The 9,551-nt window shown below is 74.5% G+C and overlaps 2 protein-coding genes across 2 annotated transcripts; one reads left to right on the top strand and one right to left on the bottom strand.

Annotated features, from left to right (window-relative positions):
- The first annotated feature begins 4,823 nt into the window (after positions 1-4,823).
- On the top strand, positions 4,824-6,848 carry H696_06199 (hypothetical protein). The gene is made up of 2 exons (XM_009499943.1): positions 4,824-5,950; positions 6,260-6,848. Exon 2 carries the CDS (start codon positions 6,321-6,323, stop codon positions 6,756-6,758), a length of 438 nt encoding a protein of 145 aa, XP_009498218.1. The 5' UTR covers positions 4,824-5,950; positions 6,260-6,320; the 3' UTR covers positions 6,759-6,848.
- A 4-nt stretch (positions 6,849-6,852) lies between these two features.
- Positions 6,853-9,172, bottom strand: H696_06198 (hypothetical protein). The gene is made up of 5 exons (XM_009499942.1): positions 9,031-9,172; positions 8,875-8,931; positions 8,746-8,794; positions 8,538-8,611; positions 6,853-8,361 (listed from the first exon to the last, which is right to left on the bottom strand). The coding sequence occupies exon 5, from the start codon at positions 8,147-8,149 to the stop codon at positions 7,043-7,045; it is 1,107 nt and encodes a 368-aa protein (XP_009498217.1). The 5' UTR covers positions 8,150-8,361; positions 8,538-8,611; positions 8,746-8,794; positions 8,875-8,931; positions 9,031-9,172; the 3' UTR covers positions 6,853-7,042.
- Positions 9,173-9,551: the final 379 nt, after the last annotated feature.

Below are 9,551 nucleotides of genomic sequence, written 5' to 3'. Positions count from 1 at the left end.
CCTCCTCCGATGTCCCCGGGAGAAGCAGCCCATGGCAAATCCGCCGATCGGCGCAAGGAGCAGGACCACCAACGGGCTCCGGCCGGCGGGAGGGCGCTCGAGGTTGCGCCGGCTCGGCGAAAGCCCAGTCGCAGGTGGTTTGGCACGGCGGGCCAGCAGGCCGGGACGGGGCACCACTCGTGGGCGAGGGGGTCGAGCCAGGGTGGCGAAAAGAGGGCAGCCGCCTGACGTCCCAGCCGGCCCGGCCCGTGGTGGGGGTACTTGCCACGCACCCCGAGCGAGGCGGCATGTCGGCGAGCCAGCCGGCCGGCATGCGAGCCGACGCACTCGATGTCGGGGACGGCGATGTCCGCGGAGTGGCCCGGCTCCGGACCGGGCATTGGCCGGGGGCGGGGAGGCGCCACTTTTGAGCGGGCCCCTGAGGCAGAGGGCCGGCGGAACGGACACACCCAGAGAAGGCCGCCAGATGGCGCAGCCTGCCACGGGGCATGGGCCGGGCACACATGGACAGGCAGCAGGGAGCGAGGGGCGGGGCATGCCCTGGGCGAGGGGACGGGGGCGACTGGGCCAGCACCCGCCGGAGAGGGGGGCGACTGGGTCAGCACCCGCTGGAGAGGGGGGCGACTGGGCCAGCACCCGCTGGAGAGGTGGGCGCCCAGCCACTGGGCCGGGGGAGGAGGGGGGCACGTGAGCCGGCCCGCAGGGCCAGTCTCACCGAGGGGGTGGCTTTCTCGAGCGAGCCGCCTGGCTGGAAGATGGCCAGGCTGTGCGAGGACACGGCTGTCCTGCCACAGCAAGGCCGTAGCTGGGGGGGACGAGGGGGCTGGAGCAAGCCCGGCGCGCAGGTGTCACCGCTCTTCCCAAGTGTCGGCTTGGAGGTGAGCATGTGGAGGCCGCGCGGCCGGCCGGGAAGTCCCCGGCGGAAAGGATGTGCTCGCCGCCGAGCGGTCGAGGTGCGGAAGCCGGGCTGGTGGCATTGGGCGACATGGGGCCGAGCCGGGGCAAGTGGCCGCCGAGAACAATGCACCCCTGGGCGCCCTCCGATCAAGTCGCCGAGACCGGCACCGGGAAGGACCCCGGCTGTCGGACAGCAAGCGAGGCATGCCATGCGCGCGGGAGTGCCGCGTGATGGGCCTGTCATGGCCAGGGGGTCGCAGCTCCACAGGGCGGACGGGATGCCGGCCGGGGGGGGGGGCCGCGCTCCGGCTGGGGCCCAAGAGGCCAGCTGAGCAGGCCCGGGCGGCGCCCATGGTTGGCGAGCAGCCGGTCGAAGGCACGCGGCGTGGAGCTAACAAAAAGTGGCCAGGGGTGTGTGTGTCAGGAACATCCGGAGACAGGCAGGAGGGGGATGGGGCACATGGAAGGGGGAGCAAGGGGGGGGGGGGGACAAGCGCACGCTGGGCCGGAGCCATCAGACCGGGGTCGGCCATGCACCTGGCCCGGAAGTCGGGCTTTTGAACCAGGGCGAGGTGCCGGCAGGTCGGTCGGTCGACAAGACATGCGCTCAGGCGTGGGACGTTGAAGGCCAGCAGCGGCCCTCATGCCGGCCGGGGGAAGGTGCTTGTCGAAGGGTCTGCACATGCGTCCGGGCGCCCGGGCAGGAGGAGAGCTGTTGCGAGTGCCGACTGCCGGGGCCGCATGGACCGCAGGGTGGCTGGGAAAGCCCCCCGCTTGGGGGGGGTGCCGACCTGCGGCCAGGGCATCCGAACGTGCTCAAGGGGGGGGAGGCACCCGTCGCAGGGACCGGACGCTGATCGACGGGCAACAAGGGGGTCGCCGCGGTCGGGGAGGGGCATGCAGCAGCCCGGGGGGTCAGGCGCGCAAGCCACATGCCACGCCTCTCCGGGCGGATGGCTGCCCAGGGCAACCGCGGCAGACCGGCGTCCAGGAGGGGCAAGGTGTTTGACATGGCGCACGCGCGCAGGGGCACCGGCCAGTGCGGGGACGCGCACACGGCGGCCACGGAGTCGGACTGGACCAGCTGCATGTGGGCGGGCATGCGCCGCGGTGCGCAAACTGGCAGGAGGCGCCGACGGCCCCAGGCAGGTCGGCCTCCCTGGCGGGCATGGGCGCGCCATGCTGGCACCCGCGAGCAGGGGGCCGCTCACACGGGCACCAGGCGGGGAGCCCCTGGTGATGTGCATCGCTCGGGAAGGGCGAGCGGCGAGCGACGGGCGGCGAGGGCGTGCCGATGGTGGGTGGCGGGGTCCACCCCAACCAAAAGAATGATCGCGGCTGAGAGACGAGCCCCGGCAAAGAGAGGCGGCCGCACTCAGCCCGGGGGCTGGGGGGGAGGGGCGCGAAAGGGGGCCCCGCCGGGCTCGCAGCCGGCCATGCCGCGTGCCGGCACGCCGAGGCCAGCCACCGGGGCACTGAGGGCAAGACGGCTGGGCTGAGAGGGCCGAGGGGACAACGGTCGGCGATGAGCCGACATCGTGGAGGCAGGCCAGGAAGGGGGGGGGAGGGAGCCAAAGGAGGAGCAGCGAGAGGAGGGCGGGCGAGGGAGCGGGGTGCCGCGCCTGGGGCAGGCACACTCGCGAGGCGGCGGCACATCAAGCGGCGTTCGCCGGCCGGCGGCGGGGGCGGCGGCCCGGCGGCGCGGTCCCGACGGCGCACCCAACACGGCATCCCCGGGCCACCGTCGGCCGGGGCCGCGCACACACACACACACGCGTGCCCCCTGTCTCCGCGGTCGAGCGGCCACCGGCTTGGTGGATGCCCGGGCGCGACGCCTGCCCGGGGGACCCTTGGCGAGGCCGGCGGCATGTCGGCCGGCATCGCGCCCTGCCGCCCGCAGGTCTGTGGCGTGACCATTCCCGAGCAGCACGTGCACTGGCACCAGCAGTCTGGACATCTAGAACTACCTTGAGACATCGCTGGCCCCGGCTGTCGGCCGGCGGGTGCTGTTGGCAGTGGACGGCGGCCCGATGGCCCGGCATCGCGCGGTCCGATGCATAACTTGAGGGCCTCCCCCCGCAGCGGTGTGGGCTTGTGTTTGCCTGGACCAGGCCCCCCGGGGGCATCTGCCGGCCGGGCGCACGTCAAATGGTGGCGGCCAGCGCGCGCCGTCGGACATGGCCGTGGTGCGCCCCCTCCGGAGGCCGGCCTGGGGGCAGTGCATCTGGCCGGGAGCCGCCCTGGCGGACTTCGCTCTTTGGCGGGCGCCGGGGCATGATACCCGAGCCGCGGGCGACGCGCGACCGGGGGCCGGCCTCGGTGGCCGGGACCCGGGCGCCGTCCTTCACGAAAGGGACCTGCCCTGCCGGTGCTGCGGTCGGCCCGTGCGGCCGCCGGGCGAGGAGGGCCTGAGTGCAGGGCCCAGGCCGAGGATGTGGGGGCATGGGCGCCGGCCGGCAGCGGGCAGGGTGCATGTCGTCGGCCCGACGGCGTGCACGGGGCCCCATGTCCCGGCGCTGCTGGCGCCAGACCGGGGCCCGGGCAGTCCGCCCCGTCTCGCGCCCCGGTCGCCCCTGTGGCACGGCCGCGCGCGCGCGCGCGCGCGCGAACACAGCCACGCATCCCACATGGTTATGGGGGCGCATCAGACATCGGGGCCGGTTGATCTGTGCCGCCAGGCGCCGCTGGCAGCCAGGCCCCGTGGTGGCAAAAGTGCCGCCCGGATCCGCGTCCCCGCCTCGGGGGGCCCCGGCGCCTCTGCCCCGGGGGTGGTGCGTTCGTCGCCTGCGCCAAGGGTGCCCGATCATCTTGCGCCGCCTCAGGCGGGCCTGCGCCCCCATCGTGGCCGTAGGCCCGAGAGCGGCCGACAAAGAGGCGCCCGTGGCGCGCCCCTCGATGCGGGTCTCCGGGCGCGGCCGAGGGATCCCCCCCGGCGCCGGGAGGACGGCGGAAGTCCCGCGTGACCACCCGCCATGCTGCACCTCGGCGTGGTATCAGCTCCTCGAGGGGGCCGGCATGGCCCGGGCAGGGCCTGGTGCGGGCGGCGAGCGCGCGGCCCGCAGCCCCATGTACATAGGTGTGTGTGTGTGTGTGGCGGGAAGTTAAACACTCGCTGCGGGGAGAGGGCCAATGCTCGGATGTGAAGAGAAGATAGTCCGCGGCGTCGCACCCCCTCTTCCGGGGGGGGGGGGGGGGGGGGCAGGGGGCGCCCCCGATGAAGCGGCGGCAGAATGATGTCCCCCGCCCCGGGCCCCCTTTTTTGCCGCTGATTGTGGGGCGCCCTGCGCACGGGCGTCCTCCCCCAGCGCGCGGGACGCGTGCCGGGCCTGTACAGGTGCGGCTGAGCGGGGCGCTTTTTTTTTCTTGGCCAGGGGGGGGCAGTGGCTCTCGGTGCCTTGGGTTCTTCGCGAGCATGGCGGCGGTCCACCCGGATGACCGGACGCGCTGGGGCCGCCAGGCCCCCCTGGCGCCCCGGCCCGCCCCACAAGGCGTGGCCCGGGGAGGGCCCCGGCGGTCATCCGGGACCGCCCTTGTCGTACGCGGGCGAAACAATCCACCTCAGATGGAGCTACTGTCGACCCCCGCCCCCCTCCTCCCCTCGGACCCCGGGGCACGGTAGATCATAGCTCCGCCCCCCGTCTGTCCCCCCATCGGGGACGGAGGAGCGCAGGCTGGGGGCCCCCCTCCGGTGCCGGGCATTAACTCCACTATGACACGTTAATTAGATCAAGGGGGCCTAGATGCGTTTAATCCGGCGTGCCGGCAGGCAGGGCACGCGCGCTGGGGGGCCCCAGGAAAAAGCCCAGATCCCCTGGGAGAGGGCGAGCAGGCCGCGCGGCCCAGAAAGTTGGGCCCCGGGGGAGACGAGCCGGAGCCAGCCGGCCCGGGAGCACCCTCGCTGCCTCTGCCCGACCAACGGGCATGGCGGGCGGGTCTCTCCGGCCAACCGCGGCTGGCGGGCCGACCGGGGCGGCCGCCGTGCCCGACTGCGGTGGCGCGACCCGGCCCCGGGCCCCAACGCGCTGGCCAGGCCACCACCTCGAGGGGAGGCCGGGGACCCGGCTGCACGGCGTTGTCACCATCCCCCCGGACCCCGGACGCAGGGGCAGGACGGGGGGGGGATGACGAGGCCTGCTGCTTGGGCTAGTCGGGCGCCATGCCGGCAGGGCTGTGCCACACGCGCGGACGCTGCCTTGGGAACACAGGCGGGCCAATGTTTACCGGGCCGGGCGCGGGCTCGGGCCAATCGGGCCCCCTTGCCCGGAGAGCAGACGGGAAGATTGCCGGGCGTCAGCCTTCGCGCCCTGCGGGGGGGGCCCGGGCGAGGGGGCCCGGGCGAGGGGGCCGACGCTCGTATGATGAGGGGGGGGGGTGTCATGCGCCCCCGTCCCCCCTCCCCCTGCTCGCTGTCTCTCGGCCACTGGGGCCCCTGGGCTGGTGGGTGCGCTGGTGTTGCGAGGTGCCAAGACCAGGCGGGGGGGGAGGGCCTAGCCTGGGAGAGTGGGCCCGGATAAGGGCCTCGCCGCCCTGAGCCGGTGCGTGTTGCCGGGCCCGGATGCCGGCGGCCCAGGGAGGCTGCAGGGCGGCGAGCACCATCGGTGTGACCGGGGGCATGCGCGTCCCGGGTGTGCATATCGGGGGGAGGAGCACGCGCGGGCGCGACGGAGCCGTGCCGTAGGTGTGCGCCGGCCCGGTGCCGGCGGCAGGGGCGCCGGACGAGCACATGGCCGGCGGCCGGCGCGCTCCCGTGCTCCGGCCGGCCAGATGCCGAGGCAGGCCGGCACCCGGCGGCGGGAGGAGCCCCGGGCCAGGACAGCCCACAGGTGGCCGGACCCGGGAGTGACCGAACGCGATGCCGAGCCCGGGGGGAGCCCGCTGGCGGGCGGGGCAGTAGCTCCGGCAGGCATCCGCCGCACGGCCGGGCGGGGCGGGGCCGGCCGCACCTGCCTGCAGGCTGCGGCCCTATAAAAGCCGGCCCTTTTGGCGGCCAGGTACCGAGGGCTCTTCAGACAACGCCATCCGCCATCCGTCCCTCCTGTCCCCCGTCTCTCCGGTGCGTTTGCTCCTCCTCCGCGGTCCCCTGCCGGGGGCCCCTTTCCGCCTTCCACATGCCCCGGCCGAGGGCTGCCTCGGAGCGACGCCCCTGTGCCTGATCGGGCGTGCGCCATGGCCGCAGGCCGGACCCGGGCCGGGGCCGCGAGCGCGCGCCGGCCGATGGCCAAGCACACGGCCGGACAGTGGCGCGCACCGGGCCCGGCGGAGGGAGTCCCCCAGGGCGGCGGCGGTTGCATTTTTCTGCCTGCCTGTTTTGTCGCCCCATGACCGCGGAAAGGGGCAGTGTGCTGACACCGTGTGCCATCAGACCCTCCCCCGCCCTGTCTACGCCCCCCTCGCGCGGCCCCTTCGCCCCTACCCCGTCCACCATGTCCACTCGCAAGAACGCCAACCAGACCCAGTCGCCCGGTCGCGGCCAGGAGGCCGAGCACCAGCGCCAGAGCACCTCGCACAGCCGCGACCACTCGAGCTCCGCCTCGAGCAGCAGCCAGTCGCATGGCAGCCGCAGCCCGGGGTCCCAGGACTCGCGCACGCGCTCCCACTCGGGCACCGGGTCGGCGCACGCCAGCGGCGGCCACGGGCATGAGCAGCAGAACCGCGACGCCCAGGGCCGCTTCACCAGCCAGGAGGAGCACTCGACCAGCCGCCAGGGCCAGGGCCACGCCCAGCAGAACCGCGATGCCCAGGGCCGCTTCGTCAGCCAGGACGAGCATGCCACCAGCTCGGGCCAGCACCACCACCAGGGCGAGCTGGCTCGCGATGCCCAGGGCCGCTTCATCAGCCAGGATGAGCACGCCAGCAAGTAAGCCGGCCGCGCGTCTGCCGGCGTGCGGGGCACGCGCTCCACGGTATGGCGGCCTGCCCCCGGGCGAGGCACACACACGCACACACACGCACACACACGCACACACACCGTGCGCGCTCTGTCGGCCTGCGTGCCCGGCGCGCGCCGCGGGCACATGCTCTCTGCCCGGGCCCCCGTGGCTCTTCCTCTCGCCCTCCTCCTTGGCGCCATGCCCGCGCTCCGGCGGGGGGTGCCATGTGAGGCGGAGGTGTGCACACAGGCCCCGAGAAGCGCCAATTCCCCCCGCTATGTGTCGGCCCGCGGGTGCGGGGGAGAGCAGCCGCCAAGGAGGCCGGGAAGACTGTGAGACCCGGCCGCTGCGGTGCGCCATGTATATGAGCAGACCGACGCACGGGGAGCCCCACTGCGGGTGGGGCACGCGCTCGCGCGCCACCCCCGGCACCATCCGCCGTTCTTCGGGACCGCGCGGGCGGAGCCGGGCGGGGCCGGGCGTCGGCGGCACAAAACCCCCCTGTGCGGGGCCGCGGAAAATAGACATGCGCGCATCTGAACATACACCAGAGACGGGAAGCGAGTCTTTTCGGGGGAAAGAGGGGGGGAGGTTGTCTTGTGCCTGCGCGCACTTCCACCTGGCGGGGAAGGGACATGGCGGCACGACGAGGCGGGGGAGGGCCTCGGCCCATGGGGAGGGAGCGGCGTGCCGCGGACCGAGGGGGGGGAGGGGTACATGACCAGGGGCTGGCCGCGCGCGCCTGATGCGCCGGGCTGGAGGGGCTGCGCATGGGAGAAGCCACACGCCATTGCACGGCCAAGCGACCCGGGGGGGAGGGCAGTCACTGACCCACGCAGGCAGACGCTCCTCCGGCCAGCCAGAACCAGCCCCCGCCCGGGCATGATACGTCGTACGGGGGGGGGGGCGGCCGGCAGCAGGGGCCGGCGAGGGCCCTCGCCCATCGAGGGCGACCCCGAGGCGCCGGGAAGCCCGGGTCGACAGATGCCCGTGGGCGCGGCGACGCACCGGGCGCGCGGCATGGGGCGGACGCGACCCGCTGCCGTTGGGTGGCCCCAGGCACGCAAGATCGGGCGGGCGCTGGATGTTTCCACCGACCTAGGGCCTCGCCGTTTGGGCCCTCGCGCTGGCACGGCGACGGCGCGGGAAGGGCAGCAAGGAGCCCGGCCCGGAGAAGGCACGCGGAGGACTCCAAGCGGAAGGGGCGGTGCACCGGCCGGCAGCGCACGCTCCCATGGCGCCGGAGGGCGGGGGGGGGGCATGTACCATCGCGAGGCGCCTGGCCCGGGGCCGGGCCGGGGCCGCTGCCCGCCCCCTAGTGGGCCTGCCGCAGCAGGTGCATGACCAGGTCCTGGTGCTGCTGGCCCAGGGTATTGATGCATGCCAAGACCGGGGGGGTGCCGACCTGGCGCGACCACTCGCAGGTCACCGTATACCGGTTGAAGCCGACCCAGGCTCTGGTGCAGAACTTGCACACCGGCACCGGCGGCAGGGGGGGCATGCGGCCGGCTTGAACATGCGCCAGGGCCTCCTGCTCGTGGGCCTCACGCCGCCGGAAGGCCGCCCTGGCCTTGGACATCTGGACATAGAGGTACTGGCGTGCGGCCGGGCGAAGGGATCGGGGGGTGAGACACGGCCGGGGGCCGGCCACGAGGGCGCACGTGGCGAAGGGGCAGGCAGGCGCATGGTGCCGGGCGAAGCGCGGCGGGGGGGGGGGGGGCGGACGGCCCCCGGGCCCCGGGCCGGAGCACGCCCGCACAGGAAACGCACCAACGAGAGGGCAGGCCCGATTGCGATGGTGATGGTCCCGATGATGAGCATGGCCAGGTCGGCCGCGGTGCCGGCTGATCCGGGCGCGGCCACCGGGGCGGGGGCGCAGACCGGGGGGCGGGAGGCGGGGGCGGACAGGCACGGGCGTTAAACGGGCTGGGCGGGGGGGGCGGCCGGCAAAGGGCGGCACCGCGGCCGGGGGACGCACAGAAGCCGAGGAACAGGAAACCCAGGCCGACGGCCGGGAAGAGGATGCACTGTTGGCCGACGTGGGGTCAGAAGGGGGAGGGGGTTCGGGCGCGCGGGGCGGCCGCAGGCGGCCAGGGCAGGCGCGTACCGCGGCGATGGGCGTCCTGGGGTTGTAGTTTTGGACGACCGGCGGGACGGGAAGCGGCTTGGAGCCGGCGCCGGCAGGGAGGGGAGGGGGGGCGTGTCAGACCGGCTCTCGGGCAGGCGGGCAGGAGCACGGGGGGCGCGAGAGGGCGCGGGGTACCGCCTGGTAGTAGGTCATGTAGTCCTGGAAGTTGGTGTAGGGCACACGCTCCGGGACCCAGATGTCGCACTCGAACTCCGGCGAGTAGACGACGCCCAGCATGGCCGGCTGCGTCACGACGGGGTCCGCGTCGGGCCGCGCGCCGTAGGTGGATTTGTAGTCCGGGGGCCGGAGGCTATAGGGCGGGGGCGCGCCCGACGCCTCGCGGCCGAGGACCGGTATCTCCATGGCCGGGCCTGGGCAGGGAGCCAACAGGGGAGCGGAGTCGCCGTGGGGCATCCTCCGGGCAGGCGGGACGAGGGGCGGGAGGGCGAAAGGCGGGGGGAGGGGGCGGGAACGGGGGGGGGGGGGGGACTGTCGATACTCCCCCGCCCCCCGGGAGCCGCGGCGCGCGCCGGGGCATCGCTTAGGTGTGTTGTCGAACCATGAGTTGGCATCTGGCCGGGGCGGCGTGTGCGGTCCGCGGCTTGCTCGCACATGTCAGGGAGCATGGTACCGATGGCGCGCCTGCCGGTCGGCAT

This window comes from Fonticula alba (assembly GCF_000388065.1).
Source record: "Fonticula alba strain ATCC 38817 unplaced genomic scaffold supercont2.28, whole genome shotgun sequence".
Classification (NCBI taxonomy): Eukaryota; order Rotosphaerida; family Fonticulaceae; genus Fonticula; species Fonticula alba.
This window is presented reverse-complemented; position numbering and strand designations above follow the sequence as displayed.